Source organism: Poeciliopsis prolifica, unplaced genomic scaffold, assembly GCF_027474105.1.
Source record: "Poeciliopsis prolifica strain line A6 unplaced genomic scaffold, Auburn_PproV2 SCAFFOLD058, whole genome shotgun sequence".
Classification (NCBI taxonomy): domain Eukaryota; kingdom Metazoa; phylum Chordata; class Actinopteri; order Cyprinodontiformes; family Poeciliidae; genus Poeciliopsis; species Poeciliopsis prolifica.
Window position 1 is genome coordinate 1,085,212 of NW_026562433.1, and position 25,963 is coordinate 1,111,174.

At 40.6% G+C, this 25,963-nt stretch overlaps 6 protein-coding genes across 6 annotated transcripts; 3 read left to right on the plus strand and 3 right to left on the minus strand.

The window, feature by feature from the left end:
* Positions 1-649: 649 nt before the first annotated feature.
* nedd8 (NEDD8 ubiquitin like modifier) lies at positions 650-3,152 on the minus strand. Its single transcript, XM_055060166.1, has 4 exons — positions 2,796-3,152; positions 2,642-2,689; positions 2,461-2,543; positions 650-1,534 (listed from the first exon to the last, which is right to left on the minus strand). The coding sequence occupies exons 1-4, from the start codon at positions 2,811-2,813 to the stop codon at positions 1,432-1,434; spliced, it is 252 nt and encodes an 83-aa protein (XP_054916141.1). The 5' UTR covers positions 2,814-3,152; the 3' UTR covers positions 650-1,431.
* A 139-nt stretch (positions 3,153-3,291) lies between these two features.
* gmpr2 (guanosine monophosphate reductase 2) lies at positions 3,292-8,504 on the plus strand. The gene is made up of 10 exons (XM_055060163.1): positions 3,292-3,389; positions 3,760-3,889; positions 4,574-4,693; positions 4,906-4,989; positions 5,116-5,289; positions 5,378-5,459; positions 5,645-5,751; positions 6,658-6,700; positions 7,077-7,236; positions 7,349-8,504. Exons 2-10 carry the CDS (start codon positions 3,803-3,805, stop codon positions 7,533-7,535), a joined length of 1,044 nt encoding a protein of 347 aa, XP_054916138.1. The 5' UTR covers positions 3,292-3,389; positions 3,760-3,802; the 3' UTR covers positions 7,536-8,504.
* Positions 8,505-10,102: 1,598 nt separating this feature from the next.
* Positions 10,103-13,562, minus strand: si:dkey-183c6.9 (tripartite motif-containing protein 5). Its single transcript, XM_055060159.1, has one exon. It carries the CDS (start codon positions 11,886-11,888, stop codon positions 10,413-10,415), a length of 1,476 nt encoding a protein of 491 aa, XP_054916134.1. The 5' UTR covers positions 11,889-13,562; the 3' UTR covers positions 10,103-10,412.
* Positions 13,563-13,857: 295 nt separating this feature from the next.
* On the plus strand, positions 13,858-15,464 carry homezb (homeobox and leucine zipper encoding b). The gene has a single exon (XM_055060162.1). The coding sequence runs from the start codon at positions 13,858-13,860 to the stop codon at positions 15,235-15,237; it is 1,380 nt and encodes a 459-aa protein (XP_054916137.1). The 3' UTR covers positions 15,238-15,464.
* Positions 15,465-15,850: 386 nt separating this feature from the next.
* On the minus strand, positions 15,851-18,514 carry cideb (cell death inducing DFFA like effector b). Its single transcript, XM_055060165.1, has 5 exons — positions 18,394-18,514; positions 18,065-18,179; positions 17,521-17,679; positions 17,229-17,413; positions 15,851-16,702 (listed from the first exon to the last, which is right to left on the minus strand). The coding sequence occupies exons 1-5, from the start codon at positions 18,417-18,419 to the stop codon at positions 16,561-16,563; spliced, it is 627 nt and encodes a 208-aa protein (XP_054916140.1). The 5' UTR covers positions 18,420-18,514; the 3' UTR covers positions 15,851-16,560.
* Positions 18,515-19,712: 1,198 nt separating this feature from the next.
* tinf2 (TERF1 (TRF1)-interacting nuclear factor 2) lies at positions 19,713-25,735 on the plus strand. The gene is made up of 10 exons (XM_055060157.1): positions 19,713-20,018; positions 20,612-20,814; positions 20,895-20,996; positions 21,284-21,379; positions 21,464-21,574; positions 21,660-21,783; positions 22,570-23,251; positions 24,410-24,468; positions 24,604-24,659; positions 25,461-25,735. Exons 1-10 carry the CDS (start codon positions 19,991-19,993, stop codon positions 25,581-25,583), a joined length of 1,584 nt encoding a protein of 527 aa, XP_054916132.1. The 5' UTR covers positions 19,713-19,990; the 3' UTR covers positions 25,584-25,735.
* The last annotated feature ends 228 nt before the right edge of the window (positions 25,736-25,963 follow it).

Genomic DNA, 25,963 nt, shown 5'->3' on the forward strand with positions numbered 1-25,963 from the left:
AGGTGGCCGATTTCCAAGTTCTAGTTTGATGCTTTCGCATCAGTACAGATCACAAATTGACGCTGACACAGTGAGCCAACACCAGAGTCTGACCTCACAGATGCACTTTTCAAACATTCCTGTAAACACACTCCTAAGTCTTAAGGCTTCTGAGAACAAGAAGACTCAGCTGGAGTTCCTCAGAAATGTGTTTTAGAAAAATATACAGGAATTGATTTTGATAATGCTGTTTGTATGTTAAAAAGATGTAAGGTATACTGAGCTACGTTTTGTGTTCTTGCTATTGACCGTAAATTCATTTTTATCTATTTCTGTACCAGACTTGTTTACTGTCTTTGCCTTTGTTTGTATGCTTCTTTTTACGTTTATGGAAAGGTTAAAAAGTACCAAAACAAACTAAACTGAAGTTGTTATAGTTGTGAAAAGTGAGCAAACATACTAAACTCTATAGATTAAGAACAAAATGTGACCCAAGATGATTTGTGAAGGTAATCACCCTGTACTTTTAGCAATGTGGCACATGTCACATGACAGAAAATGGCTACCTTTTCAACAGCTTCTTACATCTCAGCTCCATCTGACTGGACCTGGCTGATCCAGACTCTCTGTAAATCCTCCAATGTTTTAACACAGGACAGTAAAACACAAGGCCTTCACAGAATCTGTTTTATTTCACAAAGTGATACGTTTGAAAGGACACCGAACACAAGCGGAGGGTATTACAGGTACTACGTCTTCATGAATCGGAGCAAGTTCAACTTATCCATGAACATGCTAAATCAATCTGTCACGCAATGTTCTTTACTTGCCCTTTTCTCCGTTATAAGAGAAAAATACGTGTTTTTGTAGAGTATTTTTGTTCTGAAGCAGAACAAGACAAAGCAAGCATAAGATTGTCTGAAAGTGGATAAAGACAAAAAACAAAAGCTGAACCACACCCAACAATGGTTCCTGTGTAGTCTGGTTATTAAAGCTCGTCCTCTCACACTCTGCTACATCAGTGCTTCATAAGAGCTCAATCAAACCCTGTGCGATACTTTGTGGCAATCTATCTCAACCAGGATTGACATCCCTTCCCCAGCTTTAAATTAGTCATCTCATTTATTTCAGGCGTAGCAAACATCCTCTGCTCCATCACAAACATTACTTGCACACAGTGACAGAAAGACGATTGAATAGAGGTTTTTCCTTAATAGCTAATCAGTTGCGTGTTAATCCAAAGCTAAAGAATTTATCATCTGCGTACACGGCTTTGGCAACAAAACACACGAAAGGCTGTCGGGAGCTGGAGATGGAAAGCAGAAACTGGTTCGACTCAGTCGGTGACTCTGCGGTGCCTTCGGTGTCACCGGGTGATTGTGCGACCGCTTCCAGTAGCGCTGTGATTTTAGAAGGCGTCGTGTCAGTTTGAGCTTGCTGCTGAGCCAGAGGTTAAAACGTGGAGCAGAGCGGGCAGCCTCCTCTGAGGGCGAGCACCAGGTGAAGGACGGAGCCGCCCTGGATCTTGTAGTCTGCGGCCGTTTTCTCGTCGTTCCTGAACGTGAACGAAACAGCAAAAAAAAAAAAACAGCTTGTATAAGAAATCAAGACAGCAGAAGTACTTTTATTAAACCAATGGCAACAAATTTAAAATACTTCAACTTAATGTGTTCAGATTTTGTGGAGGAATGTCAGCAACTTTCTTTAATGTTTTCATTTTGAGAGCAAAACGCTGCAATATTCTTTCTCCCACACGGTTTCCCCCAGAAAAATTGCAAAGCCCAGCTCCTCAGAAGGGTTTTGTTCGTACCAAAGCCAACTTCTTGTAGGTCCCCCAAAAGTTTACGTTTAATTCCTATAAGTTTTACTGGTGGCCTCAAAAGCCCCACTTCACAACAGCGCCAATAAAAACAAATCACAATTATCTTCTTAAAGCTAGATAAGACATTTTAAAACACTTTTCTGACACAAAAAGAGCTTCTTCAAAACTGGAAAGTGCTAACCTGAAACGTTCATGTTAAATGAAATGTAAGGAAGCATACATTTTCACAAGAAGGAAAATGTTATGATTGATTATAGTTTTTTTGCTTTTTAACCTTAACTTAAAAAAAATTTATGAAATGAAGGAAGCTTTCAAATCTAATTGTTAATGCTTGAATTAATAACATAATCAACTGGTGCTGCTAATGTAATATGCGTGTCATTTTGGGGCGCACAATTAATGCTAAATTATTTTGTTATTGACAATGTTTTACATGATTTACACACACACACACACACACACACACACACACACACACACACACACACACACACACACACACACACACACACACACACACACACACAAACCCAGCTCACTATCAACTAAAAAGATAAATACAACTCTTTTTTTTCTTTAAATGAAATTGTTGAGTTTGCAAAAATATGACAGTAGTTTACTAAAATTACTGCTCACTGAGAGAAAAAAGACAATCTTACATCTGTTTTCCACTGTAGATCAGCCTCTGTTGCTGGGGAGGGATCCCCTCTTTCTCCTCCACTCTTTCTTTAATTCGCTCCACCTGCAATGGAACACATTGCAGTCAAACAGAGACGGGAGCCTGAAAACACATCAGGTCTGATCAAAGTCCAAATGAAGATGTAAAATGCCATCATATACCTTATCTGTGGGCTCTATGTCAATCTCGATCTCCTTGCCAGTGAGAGTCTGCGATGAGAAAAAAAACACTTTATAAGGTTAGAGATAAGCAGATTATGACTCACTGCCACAACACATTAGCCAAACACAGCAATCATTGTTTCATGTTACTCACCTTCACTTTGATCAACATCTTTATTGGATGATTTTTTTAAAAAAATAAATATGCACAAATGGAATAATTTAACGAGCAGACTGCTGACAGAATTTATTATTTAACCTGCTGTGGCTGTAAATAAAAAACGATTTTTCAGCTTCTATGTCGGAGAATAATTGTTCTAGAAATGCAGTGGTGGTTTCCTGTGTTTTTTTATTAAATCCCCCGCCACCGCTCAAGACAGCAACACTGTTCCGGTTCACTTACTATTCGCTTGATTTGTTTTATAACAAATAGATAAATCAACACGGCTGCAAAGATATCTGCACATAAGTCGCTAGCATTCACGCAAATACCCTAGAGAGAGAGGCAAACATGAGATTTGTTTCCTAACTGCCTTAAGACGCATTTACGACAGCAGCGCAGCGGGACGTAAAGCGACTGTCGCGTTTGTAGTCCTTACCCGGCTGTAGCCTTCGAGAGGACGCCGTCTAAAAACTACAGCACGGCAGAGCGCCCTGTGTCCGTCGCTGTAAAACCTCCCTGACAGCGGCGAGAGGAAGTGGGGAGGTGGTACAGACTTTTACAACCTCCCGTCTGACTTTTCTAACGGTAAACGCTTTCTTCTACTAAACGTGTCGCATTGTGTTGTTGTAACATCCACCCTGTTCTTATGCAGCCGCCGTTTGTCCTGATAAAGTAGCGCGAGCTGTGAGGGTGTAACACTGACGCAACCTTGGATTTTGACAAGCGCTTTCTGCACGCGCTGACATGTGGAACCAGCTAGCACGCTTTAGATGCGTGCTACAAAACTCTCTCTCTCTTTCCCCCCCAAAAGAAACTACGTTTATCTCTTATGTTTGTGGATAATTAAATAAATGTGTGAATGTGTGAAGCTGAATGACGGAGAAGATGGGTAGGAAATCAGAGAGAGAGGAAAAACCGCGACTCTGTCTTGACAGCCGATCTCTGTCTCTTTCAGAGTCTCCTGCTTTCATCGTTCACCTGCATCCCGTTTGTCCGCCATGCCTCGCATTGAAAATGACATCAAGCTGGACTTCAAGGATGTTCTTCTCCGGCCCAAACGGAGCACGCTCAAGTCCAGGAGTGAGGTGGGTCGAGTCCAAATGTGGTCTCTGTTACACGGGCCAAAACAAAGCAACACGGCTGGATGCGTTTCTAACTATTTGTACTTGGCGATGAAAGCCGTCAACCTTAAACAGCTTGCATTGTTCCTGCAAGACAAACTTCCCCACAGCATGATGCTGCCACCACCGCCACGTTTTTCACTTATCGTTCAGAGGGATGTTCACTGTTATTTTTCCACCACAGATTGACTTTTGTCTATTCAAGTTCAATACTTTTCTCATCAGACCAAAACGTCTTCATCTACGGGTTTGTAGTGAACCACACAAAAGGATTCATTTGACAAATGTTTACCAGTCTCCCCTCTCTTCAGTGAAAAAAAGATCAGATTTGTGGAGAGTGTGGCTAATAGTTTTCATGCCAACAAATTCTCTCACTTGAGCTGCCAATCTGTGCAGCTGCTTTCCTTTCCCAACCTGTTCACTGGACTGAACCACCATGTCTTAATGAAATGTCCCATCCAGTGGATTCTGAAAAGTTACGGGTTATTCACCCGATCACGCCAAAACTTTATTTCATCATTAAAAGTGACGTGAATTTTTAAATTAACTGCTTCTTTAGCAGTGACGACTAAAATATTTCCTAATTCTTTCACCAATAATGTGTTCGTGAAACATATTGACAACGTCTTGTTGCGTTCTCCTCTCGAGGTGGACCTGTTGAGGAGCTTCACTTTCAGGAACTCCAAGGGCAGCTACAGAGGGATTCCCATCATCGCCGCCAACATGGACACCGTGGGGACCTTCGAGATGGCCCAGGCTCTGCACGAGGTTGATTAGTATTTGAACCCCATATCGTATTTACCTTCTTCTCTGTTATTTGTACCACATCAGGTGGTTGAGAAACCTTTATTGAAGCTGTGAGGAAACAATTACTTGTACTTCCCATTTTGAATAATGGATAATAGAAATAAGCTTCTGGTAAATAGGTAAATAAATGTGAATTAATTGACTTTATTTTCATCTTTATCTGTGCCCTCCAGTTCACTCTCTTCACTGCAATCCACAAACATTACTCTGTCGATGACTGGTCAGAGTTTGCTGCGAAGCATCCTAAGTGCCTGGAGGTATTCAAGTTCAACACTAAAACCCAACGTCAAACACTATCAAATACTAAGTATGTGTTGTTGTTTTTTTCATGTCTCAGATTGGATGCTCTGTTTTTTGTTTTTTTTTATTTGTTTTGACCCTAGAGTGTTGCCGTCAGCACGGGGACCGGAGAAGGAGACTTTGAGAAGATCTCGGCCATCGTGGAGGCCGTGCCGCAGCTCAAGTACATCTGCGTAGACGTGGCTAACGGCTACTCCGAGCACTTCGTTCACTTCGTCAAAGACGTCAGGGAGAAGTTCCCCTCACACACCATAATGGTCAGTAAGCGTTCAGGAAGAACGTTGGACTGTAAAATGGTGTTTCGGCAGAAAATAAAGCTAAAGCCTTTTTCTTATTTTTGATCAGGCAGGGAATGTAGTGACAGGAGAAATGGTGGAAGAACTGATTCTTGCTGGAGCCGACATCATTAAAGTAGGCATCGGACCAGGTGACCATCCTCCCGATTCTCAGTGTTTCCAGGCAAACTGAGTTAAATATTTCCAGAGTGTTAAGTTCTCTTGTGTCACAGATCAGGAGACAAAAGTCAGAGCAGCGACCTGCTCTGACTTTAATGCATAATCTAAATTTATGCTGTTTGCAGACGTTTCAGGCTCTCTGTGTCTTCGCCCTCAGGCTCTGTGTGTACCACCCGTAAGAAGACCGGGGTTGGCTACCCGCAGCTCAGCGCTGTGATCGAATGTGCAGATGCAGCCCACGGCCTGGGAGGCCACATTATATCTGTGAGTCTCCTGGAACAAACAGTCACTAAATTCAAACTTCTCAACATAATGAATCATCTTTTTGGATTTTTTGCCAAAAAGTTCTTCATACTGTCTAACAAGTGTCTTCACCTCTGTTAAAATGGCTGGGGACTTTTTGTGGTGTAAAAATGAGACCATAAAAAGTTATTTTGAAAATAATTTAATTAAGAACATTTGAAGTCAGCTTCAGCATTTATTCTCATCAGTTATTAATAATCTGAAACCATAAAATAAGGTTCAGATGTTGTGGTGAAAGTGTCTTGATATCTGATCATCTTTTAGCTTAAAGGCACCAGTCAGGATAGACGTATCGATCTCAAAACAGTCATCAGCAAAATGGGGCAACAAGTGATGTTGGAAAAAAAATTTATGTTTCTCCAAAATTGCTGAACAGATTAGACTGAAACTAGACAGTTAGTTTGCCAAGAGGGAAGCAAGACAGAAGCCTTTTGTTTCAAAGACAACTTTCGAGAAGCAGCTGAGATCTCCCTAAACCTTGTGGGGAAAATGTGTCGTGGTCTCATGGAAGTCACGCTGAACTTTGTGGTTTCATGTACAATAGGTTGGCCTCACACAGAACAAAGCTGTTCTGCTTTTCTTCGGTTTCAGGGTGGCCTAGCTAAAGTTCGCAATTAAATCTGGGAACAAATCTGCGGATTCATCTGAAGACTGAAATGAAGAAAATGTAAAACAGGTTTTCGTCTTAAAACTAAGTGCATCCTCTATCCAAAAGGTGAAAGTAAATATAGACACGATTATCATTTTGTATCTCCAAGTCTCTTTCTAAGCTCTGCTAGAAGTTGATCTCAAGGCATTTTAAGCTATAATAAATCTGAACCACAGTTAAAGTTAGATGATGCATGTTGTTGCCCTTCTGTCCTCCAGGATGGAGGATGCACCTGCCCAGGAGATGTCTCCAAGGCTTTTGGTAAGTTTCATTGTTTTAAAATGAAAGTAGTTAATAGAAATTCAGTCAATTTTGTTCCTAGAGTTCCTCTACACCTCAAAGCATAAAAATTGAAACCCGTTGAAAGATACAAAAAGCTATTTAAATGGTGCTAATGGTTGAACACAAGCCTGATTATTTATATCTGAAGGAGTAAAATTGTTTCAGGAATGTTGGCAGGATCGTTTGTCTAACTTTAATTTCTCCTATGGGAGCCTGATAAACATCTATTAACGTGACTTTGAGTCTGATCATGATTGTCTTGAGCTGCTTTTAAGATGAATCAAGAATCTCAAGACAAAGTGATCCCCATCAATTTGAAATCAGGAGTTTGACTGCTTCCTGCGCTTGTCTTCAGGCGCCGGAGCCGACTTTGTGATGCTGGGCGGGATGCTGGCCGGTCACTCCGAGAGCGGCGGCGAGGTCATCGAGAAAAACGGCAAGAAATACAAGTTGTTTTATGGGATGAGCTCTGACACGGCGATGAAGAAGCACGCAGGAGGTGTGGCTGATTACAGGTGAGATTTTGTAAAACAAAAAGAAAAAACCAGCAGCTTTGTTGTTTTTGAATCTGATCGGTGGGGGGTTTTGCGACGACGGAGTCATGCTTTGTGTTTTTTGCGCCTGCAGAGCGTCGGAGGGGAAGACGGTGGAGGTTCCCTACAAAGGGCCGGTGGACGAGACGATACGAGACGTCCTGGGAGGCGTGCGCTCCACCTGCACCTACGTGGGAGCAGCTAAGCTGAAGGAGCTGAGCCGCAGGACGACCTTCATCCGGGTCACCCAGCAGCTGAACACCGTCTTCGGGAACAGCTAAACGTCCAGCTCCGCCTTCTGATGCCGATTTTCTCCCTGATCTTCCAGATTTCAGTGTTTTCTTTATATAGAAACAAGCTGATAGAAAGCAATTATAAAATACTGACCTTCTTATGCTTGTTTTTAATTCAGATTGACATTTTTAGAAAAGTTTTCCACGTGTATCGCTCTCTTTAGACGTTCCGGGAGTCGCGCTTCACTGAAACAACTAGAGCTTTCATTCCTCAGCTCTTTATTCCAAAGCAAAAATCCTTCACTGTAGTTTATTTTATTTATGCAACATTTAGTCTTTTCATAACAGTAAGCCTGTCATGTCTTCACTGTGTTCTGCTGCAAGCCTTTGTCCCCAGTTTAAGATTTCAAAGCAAATGTCTTAATGCCTATTTTAAAAGATTTTACATTATATGCAAATGTTTTAGCAAATTAGAGAAAAAAAACTATTTTTAGACGCTCTATCATTCCAGCACCCATGTATTGCACTTTTAAAAGGCTTTTTTTGTATGTTGATTGTAATATTAGTGGACCAATAATGGAATATATTAAAAAAGTGTTAAATTAGGAGCAGAGGTACCAATTAATACAGATATATTTCCAGTTTATTTACCAACATTTATATTTATTATAGGCTTCATGATAAGAGATCATTCCTAAGAATTAGTTTTCAAAGAGTTTCGACATCACCTTTACACAGTTCATGTAATTATGATCATTTTTAAACTGTTTTCATCTTTTTCTCTGTTATACATAACCATGGTGTTTTAAATTTGTTGCCAAGTCCTTGAACCTGCCTGGTATTTCTTTTACAGTGAGTTGATAAAACATTCCACGTTTCAGCATTTCTCTGGCTTTATTATTTACAGAAGCAGTTACATTGTCTTTAAAGTGCATTATTTACATGTGTTTATTACCACCAGATGGAGACCAGTATCACATTGAAAGAATAAAGAAATAATTGTTATTCGGACTCAAATCAAGTAGAGAGCTCTCTTTTTGTTTCCTCTTGTTGACTGAAAGCTTGTTGAATGAGTCTAACTTTCCAAACAGGAAATATTCATGTGCCGTTTTCCAGTCCTGGATCTTTAGTCTCCCACAGTGACAGACTTTTTGGCTTGGAGGATGAACTGACACTGAGAGGGTGGAAATTGGTATTTTTGTTCCATTCGTAGGTTTCTTTCAAAAGTGTTTATGTGAACATATTTTTTGCACTTTCCATTTGTAGGTTTAATTTCTTACAATTTTTTTTTATGTAAACAGAAAAGCTTTTGTAAGTTTTTGTGTTCGCATAAAAACAACTTCAGTAGTGAATGACTGTAGTAATTAAAACACCCGGTGGCTGTTATGTACGGAGAGCCGTTTCAGCCAAAATTAAATAAATAGAGAAAATAAATCAATAAATGAGTAATTGGCATCTTTATTCCCATTTATATTTGTTCATTTACACATTTTCTTATTCCCACATTTATTTTACCCTTTTATTTACTGTTTTTACTCAATTTTCGCTATTATTTAATTTTGGCTGAAATGGCTCTCCATACATCACACTGACATAGTTAATGTAGTTTATTTACTCCCACATTATTTTGGGTATGTTCAGTTTTTTTCTATGCATTTTTTAATGTTCTGTCAGATTTCACCCATGTGTTTACAATATCAATCCATAAAACTGCTAACAGATGTCATTCTACAGAATATTTAAAACATATTCAGCGCTTTGGAACTCTAACATAGTTTCATGTCATGAGTAAAAACATGACAGTATTTTATTGGAAGTTTATGGGATAGACTAGAGTACTTTGGTCCCCTCAATACTTTGTAGATAGTCTGTCATGAGTACGTCTGGTTGTCCAGTCAATTTTCCACCTTCAACTTAGAATAATATGTAGAAAAGTATGTATATTTATGTGGATTTCATTTCAGATGTTGCATCTATTGAAGAGATGCATATTTATTGATTTGAGAACTTGGTGGCCTGTGAATGTAGCAAGATGTCATTATGTGAATTTGGAACAATTTGTGATTATGTTATTAAAATGAAAGTTTTACATAAAATTGGTTGAGAATCCAGTTCACACTTAGGGGAAACGTTCTTCTTCAGCCCCTCTTTTTTATTGATTGCTGGAGCTACAGGTTTCAAACATTTATATAAAATAACCATCTGCTTGTAGTCTTTTGTTTGCCTTATTTGCCCAATATATTGTAATCATGTACATCTAAAATCTTCTCTTAAATCAACTGTGATTGACTTTATAATTGTAGTCTGGTGTAGAAAGGCAGCCTCTTTCTGCAACTGTAATGAAAACTCATTATCATTTTAACTGTGCTGTATCATTATTATGAGAAGTTGATATTACCATAACTTTTATTTAACTGTAGAAAAAGTTACAAAAAGAAAATGAAATAAAAGGAAGATAGTTGAGGACTTGATTAAATTTTTTTTAACTGTTTTCATCTTCTTTTTTTCTGCTACACATGTAGGATATTTCTGCTGTATAAAGTGTCATATTGTATAATAAAACTACCAAATATTTCTTTCACACTGAGTCATTAAAACATTTCAAGTAGCAGCATTTCTCTGATTTTATTCTTTAATAAAGCAGTTACATTGTTTACAAACTAAGTTGCCTTTATAACCACTAGATGGAGACAAAGATCATTTGGATGGGATGGAGAATACATATTTGTTTAAATCCCAAACCACATTAGTGTTGATTCATCAAACTAATGATGATGAACCGACTGCAGTGAAAAGTATAATAAAGATTCAAATCAATCAAAATCCTCCAGTAATTGTGTTCATATATTCACAAACAACCATCAATCACGGGTCACATAATGCTCATTAGTTGGCAGTAAAAGTTATGATTAAAGTTACAAACAATTAGCAAAGCTCACAAACAATTTCAGTGATGAACTGGCCACTGAATATTTTTCCACAGTTGGGGCAACTTGCCTGGTAAGACCTGTTAAATAAACTTCTGAAAGAGATGCTGCAGCCACAAGAGCATTTCCATTCCTGCATGGAGGAGCTCTGGGTATTTTCCTTTCCCAACCTAACAAAAGGAACCAGCTCACATTTGTTGGGTGTTGCTTCAATTATGACTATTTTTTCGCTCTGGTACTGTCCAGTTCTGCTGAAAAAGGAGAGCCTGGAGGCTTTGACATCCCAAAACACTTCCACCATTTCAGGTTGGGGTATGTCCATCACTTTCTTCTTCTTCTCAGATCTGGGGACTGGAGACAGTTTCTTAAGTTGTATCTCTGACGTACCAGGATGTGCATGGTTCTTAACACAGCTCAGGTGGTTATCTTCACAGACCAGTCCATAGACTGGTCCATTCATCGGGTTATTTGCAGACTTTTTATCACACAAACCAATCATCCAATCACCCTCACTGGGAAGACTGAGGATCCATCTCTGATGGTTGGGAACTGACTTGGTGCTTTGGATTAGAAAAATACCAGAACATTGACCCAGCCAGGTGTTGTAGAAAATTCTCCTTTTGTCTTTGGACATGGACATGCTGAAATTGAAAGTCTGGGGTTCAAAGATCAGATCTGAAGAATCATTGACATCCAGATGGCTTTCAGGATCAACCAGGGTCAACGATGATACTAAAAAGTTGGACGCTTGGTTCACCATCTTCTCCCCGTTCTGTCTTATCTCCAGAACCAGTTTGTCCCGTTGGAGGCCCGGCTCTAAGCCTTTCCTCAGATCCACAGCCTTGGCTTTCTCTACATCCTGGTTCACCTGAGAGTACATCTGCAGGAATCTGAAGGTGTCTTTCTCGTTCTGTGCTGCCTGCATGCTGCTCCTGCTGGTTCTGATGGACACCATTCGAGCAGAGACTGAACTTTGGACACTGGTCAGAGAAACGTCCCGCAGATTCGTCACAGCCTCGATGAGACGCACGCTGCTGCGAGCCAGCTTCTCTCTTTCACTCTTCTCCCACTTCTCCAGACTCATGTTGTCATCCTCAGTTTTCACCTGTAAGTCCTTCTGCTCAGCTTTCAGCTTCTCCAGGAGCTCTTTGTGGGCCGTGGAGAAGGTCTTCATGTTGTGAAGACGGTGCTGGTCTTCAATGGCGCAGGAAACGCACACACAGGTCTGATCATCCAGGCAGTAGTACTCCAGGAGCTTCCCATGCTGGGGACATTTGGTGTTGCTGTCTATAGCCATGGGCTCAGTCAGAGGATGAGTCTGCAGTAACACAGGTGTGGTGAGGTGGGCCTCCAGGTGCTGGACGCACATGGAGATCTCACATTTCATGCAGGTCTTCCGTGCTACTTTCCTCTCCTCCCCTGCACACATGTCGCACAGAATGCTGGATGGATCTTTCTGGACAGCGTCAGACATGTTCGCAGGAAGATCCGATTCCACGAAGGAGTTGTTCTAGCGTTTCTTTCCTTGCTTAAAGATCCTGAAGCAAGTGTCCTCGAAAAGTGTAATGTGTCTAACTCCTCTCAGTTAAGTCATCAGCTCTTTTATTTCCTGGTTAATAATCCACCCGCACTGATCATAAAAAAACGTTATTGCTTAGCGACAGTAAAAAAGAACAATGGTGTCATTGAATGAAAAAATGATTTACAGTTCTTATCAATGTGGAACAGTCAACAATACTGTAAATGTAAATTCAGTTAAAACTAAAGCACTGTAAATGTTCGTTTATTCATTTATTTTTTACTGAAACCATTTTCAAAAGAATATCAACATTCTGGAGGTCTAAATAGTGTCTCGCAAAACCTCTTCATATTTTTTTCACATGTACAGCTACAAGCCTCTTTGTGTCTGATTGGGATTTCATACAACAGTCCAACACAAGGTATTGCATGTTGTGAAATGTAACCACAAACCCTTCTTCCACAGGTTTCTGTGGCCCGGCCTATCGCAAACTGCAGATGGGAATTTCTTTCAACAATGACTTTTATTTTTTTTCTTACCACTCTTCCATGAAAACATGGCTGTAGAGCTTCAGTATGTCACTTCAGAAGGAAATAGTTTCAGCATACCTTATCATTTTTAGATCTCAGAGTACCTTTTCATTTGCAAAAAGTTTGACAATCTTGTGTCCATCTGAGCTGTTACATAAAATAAAGTAAAAAGTGCATCACGAAGTGACAAACTGGGAAACAACACAAGAGGTTTGAATGTTTCTTTTTTTCCCATTGATTAGCCCTTAGATGGAAGTTTAACCAATCTAAAAATCTCCATTTTTAGAAGACAAACTTCTACAGTGTTAAAGTCAGTCCTTATATTTAGAATGAAATTGTGCCATTAACTGTTTTATATCGCAGAGAGCTGACCATAATTATTTTACCTCCCTTGATTTAAAAAAAAATGCTTATTTTAAGGGAAAGTTACAACGTGAGCAGCACTAGCTCGCTCGATTTTGCGTCAGGTGAGAAGACATGTTGGTTCACAAGATTAGCAGGAGCTAAAGGACATACTTTCCCCCGCTTTGGTCTGACCCGGTCGAAGGACGTAACAAATCCGGCTTAAAACAAACAGGCAAGATCGACTTTTTTGTGCTCTCACTGTTGGGAAACTCAAATGCTAAGAGACTCAAATCTTAGCCGGAGAGCCGTTGATGGCTAAAGCTAACGAGGCTCCGGCTAGCTAAAATGATACGCGAAACGCGCTCGAGCTAACAGACGAACCAATTAGCTGACATACTGTAAGTAGTTATGAATAATGAACACGATGTTGGTTCAGTTAGCGTTGTTTTTAGGATATACACCGCGGGTCAAAAACGATACAATTAATTATTGAAGCAAACTGCTGTTCCGTTTCTTCTCTCTTTCTTCGCCATTGGACTAAAAGTTCCAACGTTACTTTGGTGGGTCGATATTAAACCCGTCCGCTTGTCGTCCTCAGATCTGATTTTGACAGTTTTCTGGCTTCCATGTGTGTCACTAAATAACTAATCTGGGCCAGTTGAGTTTCTTCACTTTCAGCAACTTAACTTTTCAGAAGTCCACGGAAAAATATAGCTGTGAATGTGTACCTTTTATTTTCTCTTGTAGCACAGGTGAGCGTCAAAGAACACAAAAGGGAGCAGAAGCATTCAAAAGGAGGCTGAAACATAAATCTTTCACATTGTAATTTTCTCTTAAAACGTCCTATCTCCATTGCTGAAGGTCACTACGCAGACTAGACTGTGAACCGTGCAAAGGTTGGTCTGTCTCATAAGTAATTAGAGCAATTCGGGCAACTAGAGTCAGACTGATTTTTGCCACTGATTCAGAAAATAGAAAACTACAATTAGTTCACATGCTGTATGTGTCTAACCTCTCTGTTCGTCTACTTTGCATAGCAGTTGACTACGATGAGGCAACTCGCTGACAGAACCAACATCAAACCCATACAGACCCCCAGTTCTCTGGAAGGCAGCCAGTCGGCGTTGGGTATCACAGTGCCTCTGTGGAGCACCCGCATATGTCTCCCCCTGCTCTCTGAGGATAAAAGGGTGTTGTGGGTTCATGCAAACGAGGTAAACGTGCAGACGGATAAAGTGGCGGAACTCGAAAATGCCTTTAGCAGGTCCCCCTATCTGACACGCAAACAGACTAATGCTCTCGCCCAGCGCTGCTCCCTGCATCCAGACCAGGTGAAGGTTTGGTTTATAGCGCAGAGGCTCCGCTACGGCATTAGCTGGGACTACAAAGACATCAGGGAGATCTGGAACAAGTTGAACTCCAGTCGCGAAGACGAGGAAGGAGATGAGGAGTTCCAAGACAACGTGAAGGACAACCAAGGAAAGGGCAAGAAGATGTCTTTGATGGAACGAAATGTGAATTGGAATACAGAGCAGGAGAGACCAATGGAAAAAGAAACGGGTAGAAGAGCGACGGTGGACGAAGCCGCCACTCCAGACAAGCGGAGAACAATTGGGGTCATGTCGAACAGGAGAAGGAAAAGAAAGAAACGAGACGTCGAGTGGATCACCGATCAAGCAGAAACACTAGGAGCGAAAATGGCTGAGAATGAGGAGCAAACATCCAGCACATGGGAAGGAGCATATGTCTCCAAGAAAAAAAGAAGAGCACACACAAAACTGATCTCCAGCCCAGATCAAACCGACTACGAGAACCTTCTTGTCGAGGCTGAAATCCCGTTTGTTGACTTTTCTTCCGTCGTTCTCCAGCCTCAAACTCAAACCTCTACCGCCGTTCCCATAACAGAGAGCCAGGCAGATTTGCAGGGCAGAAGGATAACTTTGCTGAAGAGCAGCTTGGAGAACACTGACGCACTGGCTTGTCTGGAGAAAGCTCTGTCTTCTGAACCGGCAAAGGAAAACGACGTCGTCTCCGAAGTGGATGAACTAAAGGAGCTCGTTAAGGCTGAAAACAACTTTCTTGCTGCGAGCAGTCCGACTGCTGGGACCAGTCAGAAGGAAGGTCTCTTGACAGAAGGGGCAGTGCTGCGTCCCCGGAGCAGACTGAAGACGCAGTCTCAGCTGCTGATGCTGAGGAGGGCCTTCCTGGAGTTCCAGTATCCCGACGCCGAGCAGTACAGCTTGTTGACCAGGCTGGTCGGCATACAGCGCCACCATCTGGTGCAGTGGTTCGGTGACCGCCGTTACTCGATGAAAAAATCCAAACCTCGCTGGATGACGGAGGAGCAGTACAAGGAGATACTGACCAACATCAGGTACCGGCAATATAAAAACATTCTGCTGAAGGGACTGCTGAAGGAAACTGAATGACGGCACGGCCTGGATTATTGCAGGCTGAGAAGCAAAGTGCAAAAAAGCCTCTTCTGACATATAAACTTGAGAAAAAGATTTTCAACAGGTCCTTTAGATCTTTGTTTTGTTCTTATACTTTCAGTTTTTGTGGCCGAGTTTGTTCGTGTTGAAATATTGCAGCTGAGGTGCAACTTTATGTTAGTGAGCTTGTTTAAGCTGTACAAATGTTGTTTTTTAAATACCAATTCAAGTAAAAATCACTTTGAATAAGAACCTCTAAATGGTGATTGTTTTTTTTTTCCAACTCTAAACTATTTATACATTCCCTTCTGAAAACGGCAGAGTTAAACAAGTATAGCAGAAATGTAGGAATGTTTCATTAAATGATACATCGGGGATTCATGTTTCTTAATCCTGATGTAAATCCAACTACGTTTTTCCTGTTTTAGGTCAGTTAGGATAACAAAAAAAAAAACATTCATATTATCTAAATGCCAGATAAAAGACCGGAGTAAGAAATTGTTTAGAGATTTGTTAAGATTTCAAGTCTACTACGTACATTAAATTAAAGATCTCTTTCCAAATGTAAAACATGCCCTCTTGGTTTACTGAAATAACATTTTGACTAAAGTGAATTAAAGTTTTAATCAGTTACATGCATATAATTGCTACGCATATCTTTGATTCATTTATGTGAATGTTAACATTTTTAATTTGGTAAATTGACTACAAGCATCACATTTCTAAAAAAAATGTATTTCACAAATTGCTGGAATTGTGGCAATTTTTGGTCATATATAACAAACATTTACGAAGAAAATAGAAAAAAAAGAAAGGGAAATTTCAAGAATATTACAAAAAAATATATTTCACAAAATAATTTCCAAAAATATCAAGAATAATACAATATTTATGTTCTTACTAAGCTACATAGTGCTGCTCTAACTTGTTTTTGTTCCCTCCAACCTGTTTTTCACTTTTAGGCTTTAGAAATACTGTCATGCCACAAATCACTGTAAATGATATGATCAACATTCAGGCCTCAAAAGATCCCTGAGATCAAACTGGAAGGCCTTGAAGGTCTTTTTGGCTCTGCCTGGTCACACGTCTGATTGTGATGAGACGTCGTTTCTTATTGTGACATGGAAAGCAATCGCAACATTCAAAAACCATTCAAGACATTCTAAAAGAATGAATACTCACTCATTAAAAATACAAAATTATGCATCCATTGATATTGTGTGTTGTTTCTGATTGGAGGAAATCATATTCAATTTTTAGTACTGTTACCCAGTTAAATCTCTAATTGTAGACAAAACATAGTCATTTTGGGTCAGGGTTTTAATGCCAGGTGGCTGCGTACTCGGCCCTCTGCGGTTGCCAGAGCTCGGTGCCTTCGATGACGCGGCGGATCATGGACGCGGAGGTGATAAGCAGGTGCCCAGCGGCCTGAAGTAGGGTGGAGGCGAGACGCAGCACTTCTCTGAAAACACAGTCAACGTCATACACTTATCAGCTTTAGATGGCTCACTAAGTACATGTAAGATTTGTACAAGCTTGAGTAATTCTAACCCCCGATGAAAATTTTTGGCGTCAACAGAAATCTAATTTGAATGTCCTTAAATCTAGAAAACAAGCTCAGTTTTGAAATGAATAATTCTCAGAAAAGTGTTGTGTATCAAAACAAAACAAAAATCCAAGCATTTTTCAAGCGTTTAATATGTTAGAAACACAATGATAAGCTTTTTTAAAATATAATATATTAAAAAATATTTGTACTGCTCCTCTGTCATCGATATTTCTAGGCTTTCGGTCACAACCTTTGGATTGATCTTCGTAACCTTTTGAGAGCCATTGAGTACTACTTTATGAGCTAAAGAAAGCATTACCAACACCAAGAAATGCATTTTATGAGTTTGGAAAATGAAATAATTTGACTGTAAGTTTCTGGTTTTGGAAAGATTTACAGGCGGGAAGGTGCCACTTCATAGCATTCGTGAGCCACTTACCTGAAGACCTTCTTGGGCCCCAGACATTGAAAGTCGGCGCTCACGGAGTACAGGCCTTGGAATGTGGCCTTCACACTGAGCGAGCCAAACACATCCTTGGGGCTCAACTTGTAAAGGTCGAAGGTGACTTGTGCTATGTCTCTGCCGGTGCGAGGCTTGTTGTTGTTTCTTAGCACAACTGTACCCTGTGGAGACAGAAGCGACGGCTCAAACCCAAAGTGATGGAGGAAATGTTCAGGAGGAAGAAAACAAATCTAGACACTAGGGGCCTCTTGAATGGCGTCGGACTTACTGCTTGCGGTTTCCATGTCTGTCCTGGCTCTAGGGCCATGAGCACGGTGTTGTCCGCTAAGGTCATGAGGAACTCATCAGAGTCCACTTCTGTACCGTCCTCCTCACAAACCAGGTACACAGATGCTGCAGAAATGGTCAGCAACAAAGCCTGGCACACCTAGCAGACGGTATCATTGCTCTCAGTTAGGAAGAACCTCAGCTTAGGCATCACCACAAATCCACAAAGCTGGACGCACAATTGTGTTTAAGCCAGGCAGGGAAATTACATTCAAATCCACTGAAATATGTTAAAAACTGGCTCACAGCTGCCACTGAGAGTGAGTAGAAGTTGCTTGCTCAGTGTGTTACCCTAGTTTGAATGTAGACGTAATATATATTTGCCTAAATATATTGTAGAGCATATGTCCTAACCTTTTCACAAAACTGTAAGTCATAGTTGCAACAGATAATGCATTTTTGTTTAATTTAAATCTGAAGCCTTTCTTTAACTCTTAATTTCATCATAATTTATGATGTTATTAGGCAACTGATGTTGCTCTCACTCTCTCTTTCAGCTCCTCCAGGGTTCCTGCAGTGATCCCTTTCTTGGTCTCCCTTCTGTTACAACAGATTCTGAAAGGTCGCTGGGGTGGGGACCAGACCCGCTTTGTCACAGACCTGACAATAAAGCAGAGAGGAAAGCAAAGAAATGGTGTTAATGTTTTTGTTGTTGTTTTACCCCAGGTTCTGACATCTTGACTTTATATAATAAAAAAAGCAAAGGTCCTTTTTTAATTGCACATAATGTCTGATTCTGATTTCAGACTAATCATCCTAACCTTTATGGGGCATCAACCAATGAGAATCGAGTCAAAGCAGAGTTTTAACTTACTTGAAGAACGACGACGTTGAATCCATTCTCCTCACTTTCCTGCTCTCTCGTCTTGCTTGTCGGATGTTTTGCTGTGACTGAATGACTCTGTGTGACCCATGAGCTGGACTTTGCCTCAAACCGGTCGATAATGCAAAAGCAGAACAGAGAAGGGCAAAGTTTATGCTGGCTGTGACTAAGTCAAACAGATCATAATACCTATGATAACTGATATGGGAGGGTAAAGCTAATTAACTCTGACAATTTTTCACTTCAATTAACATTTCATAGAAGAATCTCTTTAATGTGGACAAACAAACTTCGGTTTTAGTTTGTTTTTCATCAAATTCAGCTGCCATGTAATTTGTTTTTGTTAACCCGCCATTTTTCAAAGTAATCTGATAAAAGAGCCTGCTTTTGCTTACATCACCTACATATATTCTGTTATGGGACTGAAGTTGATATTTTGACTGAGGCAAATCACTTATCCCTGTTAGCTACCTCAAGAAATCAGCACAACACTATAGAGATTTCAACTGTAAAAGAGAAACCTACGTTGGTGTCCAACAACTTTGCAATGTGGCCTTTGGGTTGCTTGTTCTTCCGCATATTTGAGGTGTTTTCCAAATGTATTCATTCAAAACGATCAAAAACATGTACGGCAAGCAAAAGTGAGAGTGGCAGTAATCTTGGATTTAATTTATCTTAATGTTTTCATTTTTATTATAGCTATCTGCATTGCTTCAAGCCTGCTTGTGAAATGTTTTATTACTCACGTTGAGTACAGCATTAGACACACCTGACAATCAGCACCAAGGCAGAAAAACTGTGAAAAGAAACATCTAAATCTCAACACATTTGATCTTTATGTCCTGCTAATGTATGCACAGTTATTCATAATGATTCAGTTGAATTGCCTCGCAATACTTTTATTTATTACTTTTACCTCCTCCCCAACCCAGCTTCCAAACAAATCAAACACCTACAGGGTAGTGAATAATAATAAAGAATAAACCCATTATTATTATTATTATTATTATTATTGTTGTTGTTGTTGTTGTTGTTATTATTATTATTTATTGGTGGTATCAAAACAAAAATGAAGTGAACATATGGTAAACCCGTTATGTCTGTGGGCTGGTGCGAGTTGAACAGATCTGGCGGGTGAAGTTACTACGTCATATCCTGAAAGTTATATTAGGTGCGCTCAATTATTAATTCTTAGTTCCCGCCCGAGCGGAGTTTGGAATTTAGCCCATGTTTCGCATAGAGACCCAGGAAGCACCGCCCGGTCGGTACGTTCCGTGAGGTTATTCAAACTGATACCGACAGCTCCGTGAAGGCGGGAGGCAGAGCGGAACTTTTGACAGAAACTTGTCCAGTTTGCGCTGGTGACTGATTGACAGCAAACGGCGCGGTTGTTGCTTCTCGATAGTCGCTTTAAATCCACGCGAGACGGTGAAAGTTAGCTCAGTTGTGTTTGCAGACCGATTTGGCTAACCTTCGACCTAAGCTCTGCGTCAGTTTTCCGCAGTAACTTGACACTGCTAAGCTAACTTTTAGTAACCTCATATATAAATAAATACATATCTATTTTTAGCTAAACGGATTCTCTGGGATGGCTACAAGAAAACCGAAGGAAAGTGGTGAGTGGAAAACTGAACTTTTAGACTTGCTAAATGTTTGTCACTCGCTAACGTTGATAAGCTCTGTTGAAGTTTGTCAAAGTTGATGTTTTGGTAGTTCTGACTGACTGCAATACACTCTACTGCAACTCATTGTTCTGGAAAAAAACCTCAAGTTTGTTGGAAGGCATCAGTGACGAAATTGCCATGGAAACCATGCGGAACAGCACGCCAGAGATAAAGTTATGGGGACGTTTAAAGCAGATAACATTTAGGTGCTCGAGTTTTACTTGCATACCTCTTCACACCTGAATCAAATCATTAACAGGTTGACCAACTTCAGGTGTGGGAGAAGAGAGGTTTGCGTGGGCATTTCTTCAGGCTCAAGGAAAAACCTGGCTCCACAGAGTCGAATGCAAATGAGTAAAATCCAAACAAATGGATGAAATTAACTTTTAAGAGGCAGAGATTTGAAGAGGAGTGGCAAAAGCAAATGATGTGGCCGAGCAGTCCTTCCCAACAGTTTCATCGAGGACACGCTGCTGTGAAATATGGTGCATCGTGACAGTGTAATACAGCAACAATCTCTTTCTTTTTTTTTTTTCCCTTTACAGATGCCAATCTTCCCTTTGCTGCTCTCCAGCTGTTGGCCCCTCCCGTCCGCCTGGTGTCGGCGGCGCTCTGGAAGGTGCTAAAGCAGAGGGATGTGATGCAGTACGGGGTTGTGGAGGAGTTTGTGTCTTCGGCCTGCGAGACCGTTCCTGGCCTGCTCACCCAGCGACACCAGGGCAAGCTGGTGCTGGGCCTGAGAGCGCGGGTGACTATTTACTGCAGGATGAGTGGTAATTATAAGTCTTCAGTTTTTCATTCTAATCCGTTTTCCTTCTTTCGTTTCAGTTAATATTAGAGTTGTGTCTCAAACAGCCAGACGTTGACGTGATTGCACCACATCTGGAGAGGATCCGCGTTCCTGCTCCTCCTTCGTCTGGATCAGCCCCGGTAAAATGGAGATGGAGTTCAAATTTACTTTTTGTTTCTGCACACATGTCTGATCACTGGTCTTTTTAACCATCCATCCATATCCATCTATCTTTCTGCATATTTTGCTCATTTTACACTGCAACATGGACTTGCTCATAGAGAACTCTAATATATATATATATATATATATATATATATATATATATCAATAAATCCTAGTCTCAGTAAAGAAAAAAAAAGAGTAGTTTTAAAGTCCACTATTCAATGGCTTGTCTTATATGTCTTTGTGGTCCCTTGTCTTCCAGAAGAAGGATGTGAAAATTCAGAGAACGGTGGAAAGTTTCCATTTTTTCGTTCAAACGCTGTTAACAAATAAAGCAGAGAGAGAACACTTCTTTAAAGTGAGTATTACATCCACCAACGCCCTACTGAGTATAAACACCTGACACAGTGAGCAGGTGATCATTGTTGTTTTTCTCCAACAGGAACAGTTTCCCACTGATTATGGCCCAAAGTTTGACCAGGAGCTGGAGAAGCTGTTGTGGGAATTTCTGATTCGACTAGACCAGTTGCTCCCGGTTCCCAACCTCGCCCAGGTAGGCATCGACACTCGCACGTCACCTCTGGTGTTACCGTGTATTGTCGTAGAGTAAGAATGTCAGCAAGACGATGTGATTACAGACGGTGTCATGGCTGTGTGACGCCCCTCCTGTCCTGGAGGAGTGTGCACAAGCAGCAACTCAGCCACAGCTTCTCAGGATCTTACTCCAACATCAGGCTTGTCTGGGTCACGTGGAGCCAGCAGGTAGGATCAGGAACATTTGGGTTTATTGTTTTGCCCACCTGGATTAGAATGAAGGAGAGAGCATTTTATTTTTCCAAACAAATTAACCGAATTGGTTCTCGTATTGTTAAATGCATATTTTCACACTTTTAAAGTCAGTTGTCATTCACTGTGGGGCTTAATGCAAAAGAAAAAAAGTTTTTATTTTATTTTATTTTTTTTATGAATGTAGTTTTTAAGAAACTAAGATATTTGAATGTCCGATTCAATAAAAACATGGAACAATGGTAAAATGGTTATTTTTCCAACTTTGCTGGAAAAAACCAGTGGCGTGCCACTGGTTTTTGCAACCAGTGGCACGCCAGCTCCATATTGAAGAATATGCAAAATAAAGACAAGTTTTACATTAATGTCACTGTTGAGAAATAATTATTGCTCTACAACGTAAGGTCAGCTTGATATTGCAGAAAGCTTCATAGGTGAATTAAAACTGAACTGATTTCTGTAAATTGACATGAATTTGATGTCTGACTGTGTTCCTCACACCTGGAAATGTATGAAATTTGTTTTGTGTAAGATCTGAATAATTGTGTGTAGAAGATAATATAAGACACATGTCTGATCACTGGTCTTTTTAACCATCCATCGCTATCCACCTATCTTTCCATACACAGTGATAATTTATAATCTGTTTCCAAGAACTCTTGAGATCTTATTCTTCAAATGTGGGGGATTCTGACTGGACAAAATACGTAGAAACTCTAAATCCTTACAAGACTTTTTCTCTGTGTTGTTTCTGTGTCGCAGCGTCTCTACCTCCAAACATGGGCGACTCCATCCTGGCTTCTCTCTCCCTGCCTCCATCTGGAAAAGTCCCATCGGATCCGTCATCCGCTGAGCGGACAAACTGCTCAAGGCCGGGTGCGACCACGCCATCGGTCGCACCCGTAATCGGACTCATTTCCAGGGAAAAAGCCTCGCAAGGTGGTGAGAAATCCAACTTGAAAGACGCAAGAGATGATCAACGGGATCCAAATGCGAAATTCACCTTAGTCAAACAGAAACCCGAACTTGTTGGCGTGAGTGGAAGGAAACGCAAGCAACCAGACACAGCAGAAAGTGACTCTGAGGACGAAGTCATATCTGGAGAAAAAAGCATCAACAGGAACCAGAAAACCAGAGAAAAATCGCAAACTTCACAAAACAACGGCTACAATAGAGAACTCCTAAATAGACATATAAGTAAGCTGGGCATCAAAAAGCTGCACCTGCCTGAAGATCCGTCCATTTGCTCCGTGTTTGCTTCCTGCCTGAGCAGCAATCCCAGAGTCGTTATCAAAAAGCTGTCAGTTTCTTCTGCTGGCGTCGGCTTGTCTGGAGGAGGGAAGTCCTTCTCTGAGGAGCAGCAGCAGCAGCAGCAGAAGTCCTCGACGTGGAAACAAGCAAGTGGCTGTCAAACGCCTGAAAGTCCTGGCCTGGATGACAAAGAGTAAGGTTAAAACAACAAGCTGCCAGTCGGCCTCCAGGAATAAAACTTTAATCGGTTAAAATTACTTATTCTATTCTGGGTTTTGTTTACCAGTTGTTGATAATCTGTTATTGATCTATGTTGTTATCATTTGAATGTGATAATCACACTTTAACGTAGCAATGCACCAAGTAATCGATTGGGTTCATACTCTGTCCCCACGTCTGCAGATATTTACATGTTTTAAACGTTTTGTTGGCTCTAGTGGCCTTTATTTGAAAGTAATTTCAAATAAAGGCCACAGGAAACGGGTAATGAGAGAGAGGGAAGACATGTGGCAAATGTCGGCAGGACTAAAGGATCAAAACTGAATTAAACCTGCGACCACCGCCGCGAGGACTGAGGCCTCAGTACGTGGGTCGAGGTTTGCCCCTGTGCCACCACAGCGCCCCCACGTCTGCAAATTTAAAACTTTACGTTGTCAGTTTTCCAGATCTGGATAGGTATGGAGAAAGGAAAGCTGAGGATGGAAAACTGCTAGTTTCAAAACTTCATTCAATACTCTGTTATCTGGAAGCTTACAAAAAAAGAGATCAATAAAATTACAAAAGTTCAAAAGTAAATTCTGTAGCAGTTTCTAAAATTGCATGTTTTATTGTTGAGGTACAAGCAGAACTAAGGTCAAAGGAAAATGTTAGTATTTAGTGTAAAATAATCCATTTAAGTTTGCATTTATTTACACCTCCATCTCAAAAGATTTTGATTTGACAGTTTCTTCAAATTTTCAGTGATGCAAGTAAAGCTCCGTGGCTGTGGGGCCGTTTCTCAGGCAGTTTCAGCTTTATTTGACAGTTCAGTGGGATAATGTTCATGGTTCTGTTATCTAAAATCTCTGAAATATAAATCTGTATATTTGCCTAAAGAACACTGTGCATCCAAACATTTCTCAGGAGTCGCTGAGGTTTACGATCCTGGACATTTTAATGTTTGCTAAGAGTGTAAAATTCTAATTAAATTCATCTGCAAAAAATAAATATATTTTTCACACTAGTTTCTTTGAGCTCATCTTTCTGTTAAATAACATCAATTAGATGAGTTTAAGTGAACTAGATTTAAAAAAATAAATAAAACTGGGTCTGTTTTATTTATTTTTTGACCAAACCTTTGTTTGTTTGACAGAAATCAGCCGGTTTTATCCAGTGGGAGCAGCTCGTCCTCCCAGCAGAGGACTCCTGCAGGTGATTAAACTCATTAAATAACTTCATTATATGGGTGAAAAAGTAACTGACCAGTTCCAGTAGGTTTGGACCGTCCGCTGCACCGCGTTATGCCTAACTCCGCATGTTTGTGTGTGGAAATCGTTTCTCTGTCAGGAGACGACTACGTAGCGGATTCTGAAGATGAGGCGTCGAAGAACTTCAAAGGGAGGGTATGTATTCACCAAATAATAAAAATGAAGGCATAAAAAGTTCCTACTGTCTGAGAGTAATGAAGCTGATTTGTATATTCCCCAAATCTGGATAAGTGCGATGAAATATAATGAATAGAAAATATTTGTATTTTCAATTCCGTTTTGAAACGTGTGAAAATAGTTCAAGTCTGACAAGTTTTTAAATAGAGGTGCCATAATGGCAACATTTTTTTTTCTTCCACCATCCACCTCAAAATTTTAGTTTATAATTAGAATTTTTTGTGTCTTTTGGCTCACAGAGACTGGTTCCCTTGGAAATTGAAAGGAGGATTTATGAGGGGATAATTTGAGATGTTCAGTCTATTTTCACAATTTTCTGTCCACCAGTCCCTGAATGCATCTTTTCACCCTCATTCTTTCCTTTTATCCGACAGTCTTTGAATGCACCTGCAACATGTCTATTTCTCTATGTGCTTCCATTTATTCTTTCATTCATCCAGCAGTCTGTGCATCTTTCCATCCACTTTCATCTGATTTTATCCACCTGTCAATGTCCCAAATCTCTCTGTCCATCAAGCTTGAGTTTATTTATCCATTGTTCCTTTCGTTCTGCTCTAGGAACACTTGTTTACTTTTTACGCTGAGGACTATTTGCAAAATCAAAACACTTCATGAAAATATTAAATCTTTGAATGTCCCTCCGTGTTTCTTCTGGTGTTCTATCAAGTTGTCATTGTGCCTAGCCAAACACATAATTTCAAACTCTTACCAAAGTCCTCCTCACACGTCAACGTGTCTCCTGTGCTCTACCTCCCCCAGCTGTTCATGAAGCGTTACTACAAGACCAAGCACGGCACATACGTTCCCACCCTGAGGGAGTTCTGGAAACCCGGGGCGGCCCGACCGGACCTGCTGTCCGTTGGCAGAGAACACAGCAGATAAGACATTCAGTGTTTCACAGCCTGGAAACTAAAGCATTACATGATGCGTGTTGTTTGACTTTTATCCCACCTTCTGCTAAATAAATGAAACCGTCTGAAATGCAGCTGTCACTGCAGTTTAGTCCGTTGCCAGCCAATAAAAACTGTTTGACATTTTCTGCGTGTTAAATGTGATCAGAATGCAAAAAGTGAAAGTACGCCTTCCACTACAAAGATATGAATTTATGTATATATAATGTATACAGGCACAGAATACAGGGACTGCAGTTTTTTATGCTGTGAAGCATTGCTGCAAGTTCATATTCCCAACTCCAACATCAGGGATATTCCTTACCTGCGGTCTAGGGAGTTACTCCGTGCACTAGCGGAACATGTCGGCAT